Raw genomic sequence first — 17355 nt, 5'->3', positions numbered from 1 at the left:
CAGAGATGTGAAGCAGAACAGCTGTACTGTGAATAGTTCATGTTGGAGGAGTGCAATGCCAATGTGGCTGAACACGAAAGCAAATCTTCCACATCTTATCACTTATATATTATCACACTCCAGTCCCCTTACATATCTATACTCTCTTTGTGCAGTTATACAAACATATACAAAACAGTGGAACATCCCAGATAGAGCCTAACCGATGAAGGGGCTAACACTGAGCTTTGGAATGAATCAGATGGAGTTATTCCTGTATTCAGGAAAAAATTAAACACCATGTACAACCTATTTCACTCTGTATTATTCCCTTTACCAGAGAAGGAATACCAAAGAATTTGGAACAAATATACCTGGTGCAAACTACAAGTCAGGTATTTCCAAAATACATCATTTTCCTTCCAAGCACAAACTTTGCCAGGCTACAACTGCCCAAAACAAAACTGTAAACCACTATACATGAAAATTAATGTAAAAAAGTCCACATTGCACAATGAAGGCAAATACCTGAGCAAAATACAACATTCTGACAAAAAAATTACACAAAGTCTTTCTCAATTACCTATATTTTTCTTTAGAGTGGTTCCCATTCAACAGAAACCTCTCTTGAAACAAAGCTAATCCTTTCTCATTTAAACGCTAAACAGTCTTTTTCATGTGTCACAGGTATATGTAAGTTCTCACTGAAGAGATTTAACAATAGTATTTATTTTTTCAATGCATTCTTCTTTCTTCTTATTAATCTGATTTTCTGTATCAATCTGAGCTCTGGTTGATTTTCCAGGAATCACTTTATCTACATAGAGACTCTGATGCTGTGAATAAAGCTCCTTCAATTGCCTGTAAAATATAAACACGAGTTATTACTGATTTTTTTTCCTTCCATTGCAAATGAACACTTTCTTATACAAGCTTGACATCACAAATTATAACAGAGATTCAAAACTCAGTGCAAATATTCCTAAAATAATGACTATAAATATTCACATTCTACTGCCCATGATCTTCACTTCCTCCTGTCGACGGTTTGACCCACTGGTAGAGATTTTATTGTTGAATATAGTTTCCGGCATTGCTGTGCTCTGTCACAGGACATTATATTGACTTATAGTCTGCATTTTCTTTTCAAATGTCTGATTGACATATGAAACTCTACAACTGGCATATGACATGCTGTGGTTGCTGATGTGAATGACACAGTCCGATCACTGAAGATGATGAATGCTATCAAAGGCAGCCTAAGGGAAAGTAAAAAAAATAACAAAACATGGGTCCCTGCCTGTCTTTTCCCTAAGCCATCACAGCAGTTATGGGCAAAATGGTGGAGTTGTCAACATTTAAAAAAAAAAAAAAATCCAGTGTGTCCAATCACGTGCATTTTAACAGACGAAAGTACCTTATACAAGACACAGGTTCTTCAAAGGTAGAAATCTACAGTATCATGATCAAAACACTAAAACAAAGTATTACAAGTTACCAGAAGTTTTGATGATAACTGAAGGTTTATTTACCATCCTTCAGTCTTATTCATAGAGAAATACATGAAAAGTTTGAACAACAATGCCTTCAGTCACAACATTTTTTACGTTTTATTGAATTATGTTATTCACTTTGGAACCTGTGAGTCATCTTCAGGTGCAAATTGTCTAATACCTAATTTACACAAGCTTGAGAGAGATGATACCCATGTTTCTTTTATGAGAAAGTTAAATGTTATGTTTTGTATTTTATGACTCAAGCTCAGAAAACATACGAAAAATGGTGAACAAACAGTGATAAGCTTACTGAACAAACAAGGAAGAACATTTTTAACCTTTTGAGGTCAACAAACATTCGTTAGTTCATTTTGTCATGACACGTCACGTCACTCAAGCCACACATTTGTTTACACATTTTAAAAACACTTCGCTTCACAGAAGTACACTGCCAGAAAAAAAAATTAGTACACCCTCTTAGAGGTTTCCAAATCAGTAAAGATTTATTGTTGCAACAGTGCATATGGAGTACATGAAACGGTTATGTTTACAGATCAACAGCACAAGCAGTTTGAGGTACTAGGTATCAACCCATACTGAAACACCCATACAAGCAAGTGATGCAGCCTACAGCAGCAGGAATGCAGGCACTGACTCTGCAATCCAGTCAATCATACAGACAGTGAATACTGTCCTGGGGTGCATTATTCCATGCCTGCGAAACCTGATCACTATATGACTGGCTAACCCTGGTTCTGTAAGAATTGTTGATTGATGAGTCACAGGAATCACTTCTGCCCCATCACATCCCACACATGCTCAACTGGAGACAAGTCTGGAGATTGTGTTGGCCAGGGAAGTTGTTGCACGTCGAGTTCCACGGGTAGTCTTGGGTGAGCATTATCCTGTTGGAACAACACATCATATTCCTGTTGCAAGAACGGCAAAAGAATGAGTCAAACAACACTCTGCAAGTACCAAGTGCTGGTTAGCATTCCCTGCAGAAAAACAAGAGTTGCAGCTTTTAACATCCCAAACCGTAAGACTTAGGGTGGGACCAGTGTGTCTTGGACAAATGTACTCTACAATAGTGTTCATGAGATGTACGTTGTAAATGCAAACAGCCATCATGTGCGTGCAGGCAGAGTCTGCTTTCATCACTGAAAACCAGGCGCACCATTTCATTTTCCAAGTGATCCTCCGATGGTATCAATCAAGCAAGCCATGCATGTCAATGCTGTGGTGGAGTGGAAGATGGGCTAAAGGTGTGCATGCCCACAGTGCCACTGCTAACAACCGGTTGTGTTGACACACCTGGCTCACAAATCCTCTCATCTGTGCTGTGGTAGCTGCACAATCTGCCACTGCTGCCCTTCCAATACGACAATCCCGGTGAGTGTCTGCACTGCGTAGATGTCCAGAACCTAGTATACAAATGTGAGAATGTTCACCTGACCACTCATATCAGCATCGTTGCACAACTGACGCAGCACGTCTATCTTGTGTGACAATCCTCCAAAATGAGCATTCCATCACTTGGAAGGCCACAATTTGACCTACTTCATCTCATGCTGTTGGCTGTAGGAAGCGCGAGTGCATCTCTGTGATATGATTGGCTGTTTGCTTCAGATGTTTGCACTACACTGAGTCATCTGGCTGTGAGCATTCCCTATTCAATGGTAGACACAGATGGCACTCTGGTAGTTACGACACTACACTATATGTTGGCAAATGATGATAAAACCATTTTTAGTACATTTATTATCCTCCAGGTAGCATCTGATGCCACTGGAGCAAAATCGACGTCCTCTTTCCAGGTGTACCACTTTCCTTTTCCAGCAATGTAGTTTAACCTGATACAGCATAAACTTCATCCTTGCTCAGTAAGGTTAAACTAAATCTGCGAAGTGTTTTTACAACGTGTAAACAAATGTATGCATTGAGTGACATGACGTGTGATGACAGAAAGAATAAACCAATGTATGCTGACCTCAAAGTGTTAAAAATTATCTTCCTTATTTGTTCAGTAAGTTCCACTATTTTTCACATATTTTCCGCACTTGACTCATGAAATACAAAACATAACATCTAACTTTCTTGTAACAGGAACATGCATTTCATGTCACTGAAGAGCAAATGCAAATTATGTATTAGACTATTTGCACCTGAAGATGCACCCACAGAGCGCAAAATGCATTGCATAATCTAACAAAACATAAAAGAATATGACTGCAGGTAGTGTTATTCAAACTTCCTGTGTACTGAATAAAGTCACATTCACAGTGACAAAATACAGACCAAATGAAAAAATAAAACAAAACATACAGAAATAGATAAAACATCTACCAATTTCTAGTTTCAAACTGATGCTAGTGCAGTAACACGGCCTGTATTGAGTTGAAAAATGTGGAGGCACAGTTGAAAGATAAGGATAATGATTTGGTATTTCCATCCTTGCTTTGGACAAAAGCAGTTATGTACCTGATGCTGCTCAACTTACTACTTTAGTGAGAGCTGTTGACGCCAGCTTTAACTTGGCGCAAAAGTTCCTCTTACTGATCTCGATGAGTGACAGCTACGGCTCACAATGGAACGTTTCGCTTAGAAAACATAACTGACAAAGATGGTCTTCCCATGGAAAAACCTTTTGTTGACTGTATTGGATCTTTGGTCACAAATCTGGCGTCACAGGACTAAATCACCAATACACTGTTCTACAGCACATTAATATGCTGGCAAAATGCACAAAAGTAAATGGTGTTATGGGCGTAGTTGTAAAGAAAATTAACATACTCAAGACTGAACAATTTGAATCATCAGTAACTCACATCTTCACAGACACAACTCAACTGTGAAGGTGGTGGTGTGCCTTATTTATGTGCAATATGCTGGCTGTGCAGAGATGTGGTCTTCAAAAAATTTTTTTAACCTATGTAAAGACACAGTACTATTCATGGATAGAACATGGAAGAAAGTACGAGAGGTCAACATTTATCGATGGATATTAGATCTTGAGAGAGCACTTGAATGTCCTGGGCACAACTTTGCAGCGCAAATATAAACTGAAAAAGGAGACACTGAATGAACATTTCGATTGATTTGTTCCAGGGCTATAAGCTCTGTGAGAAATCAATGACAGTAGATTTAGGGACTTAAATGTGTTTGAATTTGATTTTAACATTTTTTTGAAAAGGGTACTGAAAAAGCACTTCCTGAAATTCAAATGGAGCTAATCAACTTTCAGTGTAGTTACATAGTGAGGAATAAAATCTGAAAATCTTCGGCAAGGACTATCCTTATGAACAGTTCCTGCATTTGTTTAAAATAGTTGTTCGATCCTGCAGAATGTTTGGAGTCGTATATTTGTGCGAAAGTTTTTCAGTGATGAAATTAATGGAATCAAAACCCAGGAATACTCTCACTAATGTTCATAGAATTGAGTTTTCTATCTGATAACCATCAGATTCACTCTAAATGCAATAATGTTAACAAAATGACCTTAGCAAATACTGATGTAAAAAAAAAAGTTTGTTATTTTTGCACGTAGTCGGCTTGTTTGGAACTTCACACTTCTGTGTAAGAGTGAATGAAATATATTATACATATTTAACAAATATAATGTATCCTTTGCTCAATACTTTGTGTTTATGTACCATTTGCGCCCGTGAAATTAAAAACATATTACAACATATTGAAACTGAATGGACTAAAACTACAAGCCAAAATATGTGCATGTTTTTTGCCCATGATGAGCAGAGGAGCTTAAGTTGCTCTGGAATTTTTTCCTGTAAACAAGCTGCAAGTGCTGTCATGGCACCTGGCCTGAACATGTGCCTGTGATCCATAAGGCCTGCAGCTTTCGTGCCCAGTCCTGGTCCAAAGTCTCCTTTCACTGAAGAGGGGGAGGTATCTTGTGGTCATTGGTGACAGGAACAAGAGCACAAAGTGATATTCACAAATAAATATGACTGCAATCATATATTTTACTCTCAAAGAGAAGTCAATTCATTACATTGGTAACATAACACATTCACCCGTACAACAACCTTTTGCCCCCCCCCCCCCCCTCCCCGCCCCTGCCACACACACACACACACACACACAAAACTGTGGTGATTACAATACCTTCAACACAGTTATGCAGTTTCTTTTTGTGAACCATCTGCACTGTTATTACCTGTTCAAAAATAATTTTGAACACTGCATATTATTACTGTCAGTTCAAAGAAGAAGGAAAATCAAAAGTTACAATTCCACCAATATCATTTGAGATCAAGCACTTGTTCGCATTAGTGGGAACGATGGGGTAGGAAACTGGATTTGTCACCCTTCCAGGAACCGTCTCAGCCAACATTAGTTGCCTGGGAAAAACACAGAAAACCTAAATCTAGATGGTAGAATGCAAATGCGAACTGCTGTTCTGAATATGAGTCCAGTGTGCAAACCACTGCACTCTCACTTAACAGCAAAATAAATAAATCAACTAATAAATGTTTAGTAGTATCACCTTCACTGTCATCTGAAGATGCTAGAGCCACTTTTTGTTTTCTTCTTTAAAAGAAATGGATAGGGACTGTGCCTGTGTGGCCTCTGTCTGCAAACAACTATAAGCTGCTGTTATTAAGCTGCAGCAACATTACAACACCACTGGTGAAGGCTGCAACACTTATGGTGCTATTGGAATCCCCTAATAATGCCATTGTCACTGCAACTCCAAATGCACAACATTTGATCGGTCTGTCTTCACTCAAAAGTGGATGCCAGACAGTCTTGGGTTTGGTCATCACTAGATTGAGGGCAAGAGTGGGTACAGCCCTCACGGCTGCCTCATCATAACAAATATGAGAGGCTACCCATTGTTGACAATACAAGTACTTCAGAGGCAGAATAGAATACCTCATCTGTTGGGCCAGTGGCCAACTTTCCTGCTAAATCTAAAAAATTACAGAGGGTGTGTTTGTTGGTCATTGGGTGGGTACTACAGCCCCTCAGAGAAATAGCAGGCAGGTCAGGAAAGAACGCTAGTGTGCACTCGGTATGCTTGCCGGGAGATCTTGTCTGGGACATGGAGGAGGCTCTGCCAGTGACTATTGAATGCACTGGGTGCACCTGCTGCAAGTAGTATCTTGTATCAGCAGGAAAGATGTGTGCCATCTGGCTTCTGTGGCCATCCTTGGTTGCTTTAGACAATTGGTTGAATTGGTGGAGAGTCATACACAGGGTGGAAGCATGGCTCTTTATTTGCAGCATCATTCACAGAAACAATTGCAGTACTTTGGTTTGGAGGTGAGTGGAAGATCTAAACCATGGCTATTATGATTCTGCGTTGATCTCAGATGTGAATTTCTCAACCTCCGCTATTGGGTAGAACTGCTCTTGGCAGTTGTCATACTACACTTTGGTGATAGAATACGAGTCATGTGGTAAGAATACATTAGTGTCGTAAATAAATGTGATGAATGGTGAGAGCAGGCGAGATACCACATGGATGTCCCACAGAAATGAAAACAACAAATAAAAAAGTGTGAATATGTTACAAAAAAGGAATTCAAGAGTCAAGACTCCCAAAATGGAACACAACTTCAAAAATGTTAAAAACATGTGTTTTGACAGAGCACAGATGTGAGTCCATTTGTTGCAGATTATGTGAAAAATTGTAAGTTTTCATCATTTCCTTGGGAGTGATCACATTCACATTCATACGAACACTTATATCAGGCAAGGAGGTGTATCTCACTCACTTACCAGATGTACAAATTTAGTGCATACTAAGAGATTCCGATCATATGACACACCTACTGTCACTAATGTCATGTATGACACACCAGCTGTATTTTCCAGTGGAGGATTCGGTTGACTTGTCGCCTTGTCATCAAATGTTTATGGTCCCCCATTCGAAAGCCACTTCCTTTCAACTGCTAATGTAGTAGTTGTGCTGAATCAGCTGCCATTATTGGTTCCTATCCTATCCTACGCCTCAATGTTGCAAATGGATCTTACACCATGACACAGACACAAATTTGAATAAAGCGAAATGGAAAAAAACACCGCTGATGAGGGAGGTCTGAACACATCACACCTGCTTAGCAGTCCAACACCATAACCACTTAACCATGACACCATCTCTCTTCACACCTGCTTTACATTGCGCTTCTTATTCTTCAACAGTTTACTGTTTCTATTTTGCCTGTTTTTCACAGTTCAGTACACCTTTTTCCTGTTTACATGCTACATCTGTGTTCAATTTTTGGTTGGCTGTCCACTGCACTCTCTTACCGCTAAATCTGAGAGTTAGCATGGTATATTTACAGTTAAGTAGCAATCTATCTTTTCCCACATTGTTAAGTAAATGTAATTCATTCATGAAAAAAAGTGTCTTATAAGACACTTGTTCAACTGTTTCTTGAGAACTGATTATCAGTCCAGGGTTCTTACCAGATTTAGTAAAACAGAAGAGGAAGAGAGAGAGAGAGAGAGAGAGAGAGAGAGAGAGAGAGAGAGAGAGAGAGAAGATCCAACAAAGCGTGGAGCATTTCATCACAGGATCGTTTAGTTGGCCTGAGAGTGTTACACAGACGATCAACACATTCCAGCGGCAGTCTCTACAAGAACAGCATTGCATGTCACGGAGGAAGTTATTGCTGAAATTCTGCATATCTGTTCCGAGAAGAACTGGGACACATATTACTTTTGCCCACATATGGATAGTGAAATAGATGACTAAAAAAAAAAATCAGAAATTAAAGCTCATGTGGAAATCTAGCGAGTTATTCTCTCCGCAAAGCATTCACAAATGGAAGAGAGAACTGGGAAAATGATTGTAGTACCAGATGTACCATCCACCACACCCCACAAGGTGGCTTATGGAGCACAAACGTGTATGTAGATGGTTTTGTGTGGAAGACATCTAAGCATTCAGCACATTCTACTCTTCTAGAAAGCACTAGTTCAAATATCTGCATGTAAGATTTGCAAATAAGTGCAAATACTGTTAAATAAGGTGGCTAATTCTCCAGTAAAACACACCAATCTTGTCGTGTAAATTCCAAGCACAACTGCATGTCCACCTCTAAGATACTTCAGTACAGAGTCAATCCCTATGCATGCATCACAACTTCTGTAACATAAAATACAGTCACAATAAAGACACTAATACGTCCCATTTACAATCTACGTTACCCCAGTTACTATTTTGTAACAGCATCTCTCACTGACAGTAATTTTATCACGAGGAAACCACTCTGGACAAAAATTTAGGAATTGTGTACAGAAAGACAGGGAAGTAAGACTACTATCATGAATGTTATCATATTCAAATAAGGTCTGAATGAAACAACTGTCTTCCTCTACCTGTACCCTTGCAACTAAATGATTGCTACACCAACCACCTATAACTCTTTTGCAGATCAAGACTTAAAACCAATGTTGCTGGAGTCACCTGACTGAACAAGAGCAAATGTACACTTTTATTTATTTTCCTGACCTTTAATATCTGCAAACAAGAACTACGACTGATGTGAAAACTAATATTTCTGATATATATCCAGTGCTGGAAATCAGATTCTTACAGTGGTGAGCCAGCCCCAAATGTACAAAGGACGTTCAAAAGGTTTTGCACAATCATCTCTAATTTTTTTTTATTTTTTGCAGGAGGAGAATGAAATATTTTGTGAACATACTTGGAACATTTAGCTATAAGTTGGTGTATAAAAGTATTTTCTTTTATTTACAGGTGAGCCATAATGGACCGTGAAGTAGATGTCAGGTTGCAACAACAGTCGGTGATGGAGTTCCTCTTCAAGACCGGCGATGACTCTGCCACATCGATTCACAGGTAGTTGCTCCCTGTTTATGGGGAGGACACAGTGGATCGCAGCATTGTCCAGCAGTGGGTGCAGAGGTTTAAAGAAGGTGATTTCTCTCTACTGAACAATCCACGATAAGGTAAACCATCGACGGCAGTGAGTGATGTGAATGAGACCATTGAACAAATCATCCAAAATGACAGATGAGTGACGACATGACAGCTTGCCAAAATGACTCGTTTGTCATTGGGTAGTGTGGTATCACTAGTACAGTCACCAGGGTACAGAAAAATCTGTGCACATTGGGTGCCTAGATTATCGACAAGGGAAATGAAAACACTGAGGACGTATGTGTGCGCGGGTCTCAATAAGACACTTACTGAAGAGTGGAAACAGTGTTTTGATGGCGTTATTACCCAGGATGAAACATGGCTGTTTTTGTCTGAACCCGAGAGCAAAACCCAATCCAAGAAGTGGCGTCATCCAAGTTCCCCTCAGAAGAAGAAACCAAGACTTTCACGGACAGCAGACCGAAAGGTGATGGCATCCTTCTTCTGGGATCAGTGTGGCGTCAGTTTCATTGACTTTTCGGAACCTGGCTCCACAATTAACCAGGACCATTACTGTTTGTCATTGGACAAGCTGCGACATGCCATGAAGACCCGCAGACCACAGCTTCAGGGTCAGCTCACCAGACTACACCATGACAATGCCAAACCCCATACAGCCCTTATGACGCAGGAGAAAGTCAGGAAAATGGGTTGGAAATTGTTCCTCATCCTCCCTACAGTCTGGACTTGGCTCCATCTGATTTTTACCTCTTTGGCCGTCTGAAGGCCCACCTGCACAGTAAAACATTTGTTAGTGAGAAAGACCTCATTTCCTGTGTCAAGCAATGGTGTAAAAGTCAATCCCCAGAATTTTACCAAAGTGCATTTACATCATGGAAAGAATGATGGGCCAGATGCGTTGCAGCTGATGGAGGCTACATTGAGTAGGCTCTATGCATAGCTAAATGTTCCAAGTATGTTCACAAAAAACTTCACTCTCCTCCTGCAAAAAATAAATAAATTAGAGACGACTGTGCAAAAGTTTTTGAACGCCCTTTGTAGAGTGTGCCAATATTATGATTACATATAAATTTTATTATAGTTTACTACTCAACAGTTTTACAAATAGATACCACAAATAAAACAAATGATTATTATATTCACACTTTAATGATGACCCTCTAAGAAAAGTTTGATAGGAACAGTTATCATACTATTGACCAATCACTTCAGCAACATATACACAATACAAATATCATACTATACAGTGACTGGATGAAAGTAACCTTTTCTATAGCCTGTTCAAAATTACTTTAGGGTTGACATCTTTGAAGGAACGCGTGGAGTCATGAAGCAGAGTTGCCACACCTCACACAGAAGACGTGTGAACACTTCACTCAACGTGCACAAACTTACAGAGTATTCAGTGTAAAAAGATGGAACTAGCATTAGTGAGTTGTGGAAGAGCTGCACTAGGTCAATTTGAGCAACAATTGGGACCAGTCATCATCAGTGCAGAGCGGTAGTTGTTTTCACGCAGGGGATTCTCCCAGTTTCAGTTATTCCTGAGAAGCCAAAAGGTATGTGACCAGAGGCCAATAGCGGTTTCCAACATATACAACTAGTCAGTGGCAGTTCATCCAGAATCTCCAAAGAGCAAAGGCCACAAAGGTGACTGTATACAGTGCAACAGCTCTCCCAGCTAACGGAGGAAGGGAATAATAATAATAATAATAATAATAATAATAATAATAATAATAATAATATGGACTCATTCTTTTCCACTGAGACTATCAATTCATTTAAAACAAAGTGTTTCATTCTACATAATTATCTAGTTTCGACTGCTTGCCTAATTTCAAGTACTAATTTTCATTTTCTCATGTGTATTGCACTAACAGATCATATATGATGCTGTAGTATAATAAATCAGGAGAAAATACCCCAACAAAACTGGCATACCAAAAACCACAATTAAAGGAATAAAACCAGGTAACCTACTTTATGGTGAATCTGGATGGACATTATGTGCACAGTAACCTACATTACTAGTATATGCTTTTTAGTGGGCTTGACGAAATTCTGATGTTCTTGCAGTATTCTCTTATATTTTGTTTCTTGTAAGACATAATGTATGACCTGTTACTGTTATACCTACGAACATCACTAAATGTTTACTTGAGACTGACTTAATGTTGTGTTGTGTTTTTCGTGTTTCCACATTTCTGTCCAATCCATGTATTTATCAAGCCTATCATCTCCTCCTCTTGGTCTGACATATTATGAGGCATCTTGTTGACGTCAACAACAACAAAACAGTTGGAAGAATTATCAAAACCAATTGCTGATAGCGTAGGCATGTAAATGTGAGCTATTTCTTGAGTGATCTCATATGACAACTCCTAATGAAGAGAGAGATGATGAAGATTTACACTGAATAACATTTGATGAACCTGCTTCCGACATTGTTCAGTACCACACAACACAAAATAGTGATGACAGATACAATATTAACCATACAATTGCAAAAAATGAAAACATACAAAAAACAGTGTGCAACAAATGATCCCACAGGACAGCAAGACCCCTCGAACTTCAGCACAGAGCAAGCAGGCAGTGTTATACAGTGGGCCATGAATGTCTGACAACAGCAGATGGTTTCTGCGGCTGAAGGTCTCACAGTATTGGCTGAATTTGTGCCGTACCTTTCTCGTGAACCTCACTCAACTACTTTCTCTGTAGTTCTCAATCCTAAATAAACTTTGAATACACTAGATGTAAAATAATTTTATTAACATTTGACAGTCATGAAAATTATAGCTATATCTTTCATTCACCGATTCCTCAACATAGTAGAATGAGTGGTTCAAGAGAAATTTGCTACATTTAGTTTTGACAAAGGATTTACCAGTCCTTAAGATTTTAAACACAGTGGGAAGAAAGTTGGAATTTTTTGCACCAGCATACTTAGCACCTCACTGGACGAGAGGCAGATTTTTTTGGTTGGTAGTCTAAGTCATTCTTATATTTTATGTCATGCACTCGGACTGCTAGATGCTTTCAGAGGAGTGGGGTTCTTTATAAGGACACAAATAGAGAGAAAAATGTACTGAGAAGAAACAGTAAGTGTTCCCTGCTAATTAAACAATTTGCAACAGGAGGCTTCTAGACTTACTCTATGAATGACTGTAATCGCACTTCTCTGATCAATGAAGATTTTTTGCACAAGACAAGAGTTTGCCCAGAAGATAATTTCACATGACATGATGGAGTGCACAGATGCAAAATACGCTGTCTTTCAGACAATTTGGTATTGAAGAGAGCACTGTAATATGAGAAGGCACTCTTAATCCAAAAGCAGCAAAGCTCAATCTCTTCACAGTTTGAAGTATGTGATGTTCCCAGTTCAGTTTGCAGACTTAAGTGAAGGCTCAGGAATATGATGTGATCAACTCCCTGCAATTGCTGGTAATCAAATTCCACTATCATTGTGACTTGACTGAAACTGCATAAAATCTGTCTTGCTTAGGTTGGCAAAAATGGAGCTAACAGAAAGTCAGTTAAATGCTGGTGTTGTCTACGAACATAGCAAATTTGCACTCATCATCCCAGCTTCAGACAAATCATTAACATAAACTGGAAACAATAAAGTATCTAGAACAGAACCTTGTGAGACTCCATGATGAATAACATCCTAGTCTGGTGCGAGAGCTATGTCCAGTTTGTAATTCACAGCTTCCAAAATTACTTTCTGCTTCCTGTTGGTGAGACAGTATTTCTCCTGGTTTCCCAATTCTCCCCCTACATTACTTTACCTGTTACACGCTGAAACAAAATTATTTCATCCAGCAGAAGTCATAGTTTTACGAAAAGTTTACCAGAGGCTTCTGAAGTTGCTCCGATAGTAAGCTTTAACAATGTATGGCACTGTGGATTCAGTGGAAAGGTTTTTCGTTACATATTTCTTGATGTTTTCCCAGCAAAGCAACTATTCCATCATTTTTTGGGTGTGTGTCTGGGATATTTTTAATTCATGTTCCCATATTTTGGCTGACAACCTTTCAGCCACTCTCAAGATAGTTGCTTGCAAGTTTTTAAATCACTTTACACACTTTAGATTAAACTTGCAAGCATCAGAGGTAACACTGTTATTGCGAGAACTCATCTTGAGAAAGTTTTAAAGGTTATCAGCTGAAATATCAAAACATGAATTAAAAATATCCCAAATGCACACCTGAAAAATTATGGAATAAGGTTCCTTGTTGACTGACAGCATTAATTAACAAACTGATTTGCCATTCCACTCAAAACAAATGAAGTGAGCTTGCAGTTTACACTGAAGAATTACATGAACCATAAAAAATATATATAGGATTGAATTGCCTTTAGAGAGAAATATTTTTTCCACACTTCATGTTGCTGCACTAGCCACGTAACTTTTGTTTGGCTTGAAGTAACCTGTTTGAATTAAACAGATATGAGTATGTTTGTCTCTTCTAAAGGACAGTGTACATGCAAGCATGAATACTTTCTTTTTATTCTGCATTTGGGAGAAACATTTTTGATAGAGAAATGGCCAAGTTGAAATTCAGCAGTCTGGCTTGAATTCAAGATTCATTATATTTCCTCCAGTCATTACATGCAAGCTATTTAGCAGTTAAGTATAAAATATATTACCTGTCTGCTTTCTGCAGCTCGGAAACCTTTTCAGCAATATCTGGTGCATCTTTCAGTTTCAATAACAGCTCAGCAATGGCTGATGTTTGTGCCTTATATTCTTGATTTATACTTTTCATTGCACTCTGAAACAGAAAATTTTTTATTACAAAATCAAGAGCTTCTCTTATGTGGATAACTGACTAGGTTAGCCTGTAAATCCTGGTCTGGAGACTGAAAGCACTCAGAAGTTGCTGTTCCATAATAGACGGAGCAATGGAGTGCAGGAGAAACACATGCTACATATGTAGGGAAAAAAAGAAGTGCAGATAAAGGAAGCGATAAAAGATGTGAGGAAGCTGCAGTTAACAGTAATTTACACTTGAGAATTTATTCTTTGTTCACCTATCAATCCAGAAAAAAAATAACGATTTGACAGTAATTTGCTATATTTAGAGTAAGGAAACAAGTTATCTGGAAATGAAAGTATTTTGTTTAACACATAAGAGCTTACAAAATGTGGAGGATGACAATAAAACAGAAAATTTGTATGGGGACAACAAATGAATAGCAGAAGGCAGTGGTTGTTTAACTGCAAAAGAAAAGGGAAATTCTTTAAGACACTCTTGAACACTAGTTGCCACCGCCCAGCAAAGACAATGGGCCTTCTCAAAATGACAATCAATCAAGCCTACATCATCTCAGATGGAGATATGCTCATGGAAAATGGAAATATGTCTTGTCAGATACAGCATGAAATACAGTTGCATCAAAGGAATACCAAAAAAGAGGATAATGGCACACACTGTTATGAGTAGAGTACTGAGTAAACTTCAAGTTAAAGTGATTTGAGCTCGTACATTGCTGTGTTTGAAATGTAGATAACACACTGAAATTTTATTTAAAATTGAGAGCACAATGATATCACATTTCATTCTCAAGATATTCATTTTTATATCCAAAGGATGGTTGCACACAGTGCGCCCAGTTCTGCCCCAGCACATCAGGAATCGTGGTCATAACAATCGTCATATTTCATTTACGGTTCACGATATCAAAATAAGATTTTTGCAAAGGATGGAATGCAAAGAGGCACTTGTGTTGTACGACAAACACTCAACTTCTTTTTATTCACTGAGATATGGAAGTAACTCCTCTACAGCAGTGGAAGGGTTGGCGGACTGGGACATGTAGAATACATCAATAGCCCTTAAGGACAACTGCGAGATCGTGTTTAAACATGTCCTCAGTACCTGGGGAGCAGCAGAGCATGAGTAGTTCACTCGTCTGCAGCAGTCAAAGGATTAAGGGGCCCTCATACATTCAATATTCAGTACTGCACAATAATATTGAGCATCTGACAGCGGGACTAAAAGTTTACACAATTTACTTAAGGGGGTCTTAAAAATACTGCAATTTACCCCAAAGGAATTTTCATAAAGAAGAGAAAAAGTAAATAACATTTATTTTGCTTGTAGCAGTTTTCAGAATTGGCAAATAAGAACTGTTCAGCTGTCCAGTAAGCACACACTTTATTTCCTTGCAACTGTTGTCACATCATGGACATATGATGACACAATTTTTCAACTAGTAATCAGTAAATAACCGTTATATATTGTTTGCAACAGTTTTTATGGCATAGAACTACGAGTACATAGAAAACAGCACATGCACATGGCAAATTACACAGCTCACTTGTTTAATTTGTAATTAGTTGTTGCTGTACTTTATGAATCTATACTCCAATGAAAGATCCCTGGTCCATTGAAATGTTTACTGGAAGCTTTCCTGACTTATTTAATCCATTCTGCATAATTTCTGCTTGTGTTCTGCGAGAAGGCAAGAAACTCAATTGTAATACATACGAGTGCCACATTATCAAGTGCGAACATGCTCACTACGAAGGCATAAATATTGTGTCAATATTATTGTGCTGTTCTTGACCTAGCACTTTTCCAGATTTTATTGGCAGCATTATTGTGCAATAAATATTGAGTGTCAGGGGCCCAGGTTGTTTGCATCAAACACTAGTCAGAAGACAATGGATCAAAACACTGTGGCACAAAATTATGGGCATCCAGCCGTTTTGCTGAAATTATTATGCAACACTCAAAATGCCAGGAAATTTTTAAATGACACAAATTTCTTTATTTCAAATCTTTGAATTAATCATAAGTATCAGTTGCAGAACTAGACAAACAACTACATATCAATTTAGGTTTGTTCTTCAGGAGTTGCCACCTGACTCCCCCATTTTATCAGTTTCATATTAAATGCCTGAAGTGTACTGTAAATATTTGCTGTTACCAAGCATTTATCTAGCAATATCAAGGTAACCTGTAGTGTCTGACACAATCCAAACTGTGTTGCGCAAATTTCTTGTTTAGGTCCTACTGCATCCCTTAAAATAATATTTCTGTTCAAAAGATGATGTCTGTTGACCTATTACACAGCAAAGTGATGCGGAATATTATCATACTTCAAATATACAGAAAGCCTAGTATGCAAACAATTACTTCCATTACATTCGTTGTCTTGAAGGATTTTCCACGAAGTTTTTGTCACAGTACGGAACAGAGCATAGGGGGCATTAACTGCGTGCTTGTCAATCAGTTTAGCTTCTACAAAGCTGATCAAGTTGTTCTGCAAGGACTTTAGTATGTGCCAAAAAGAAATGTAACATTTTTTTCATCTTATGAATGAAGAACAGTGATTACAGTTAGCATTTTTTTGACAAGCTAAAATTGTATGTTAGAGCAGGAATCGAACCTGGAACTCCTGCCTTTCATAGACAGCTTGCTACTAATTACACTCTCTGTTTGTGTGCCTCATCTACCAACTCAAAGTCTCAACATGTCATTTACACTTTACACTGTCAGTCAAGTATCAAGTGAGTACCAAATGTAGAGCAGGAGATCCCAAAGCATCGGTTCTTGTTAGTTACAACACTTTCAGCAGCCACAATTTGAAGCTCGTGCATGCATTTTGTTTAGTTTTTTGTGTGCTCCTATTTGGAAGTAAGCAGCAATTAATGTTTCATTTGGTTTCCTTACTTCTTTTTGTCTTAAAACAGCTACATAAAGAGGCAGATATAGCTACAGATTGTGGCATTTGCAGGATTATGATCAGGGAGCTGGCAGCTGTTTGCAAATAGTTGGAAGCAGCAGTGCTACCTGCTAACAGGCTTCATATACCTGCAAGATTCACCAGTGATGGAATTGTAGGAGGGAGGGGGGGGGGGGGGTGCCTAATGTTGTTGCAATAAAATACAAAGCCTACCAGCTTCTGCTATTGAAAAAGTGATATGCAGAGAACTACAGACTAATATTAAGCAGTCACCTGATGGTGGCTGGCAGGATGCCCTTAAAT

At 38.6% G+C, this 17355-nt stretch overlaps 1 protein-coding gene across 1 annotated transcript in view; it reads right to left on the bottom strand.

Annotated features, from left to right (window-relative positions):
* Positions 1-282: 282 nt before the first annotated feature.
* LOC124722387 (dolichyl-diphosphooligosaccharide--protein glycosyltransferase subunit 1) overlaps positions 283-17355 on the bottom strand; it is a 91848-nt gene continuing 74775 nt past the window's right edge. The window contains exons 9-10 of the mRNA XM_047247560.1: positions 14008-14132; positions 283-840 (exon numbers count right to left, since the gene is read on the bottom strand). Of these exons, the coding sequence (XP_047103516.1) occupies positions 681-840; positions 14008-14132 (285 nt within the window). The 3' untranslated portion in view covers positions 283-680. The remainder of the gene's footprint in view (positions 841-14007; positions 14133-17355) is intronic.

The sequence above is a fragment of the Schistocerca piceifrons genome, chromosome X (genome assembly GCF_021461385.2).
Source record: "Schistocerca piceifrons isolate TAMUIC-IGC-003096 chromosome X, iqSchPice1.1, whole genome shotgun sequence".
NCBI lineage: Eukaryota > Metazoa > Arthropoda > Insecta > Orthoptera > Acrididae > Schistocerca > Schistocerca piceifrons.
The sequence above is the reverse complement of the archived record's forward strand: the minus strand, read 5'-3'. Positions and strand labels throughout refer to the sequence as shown.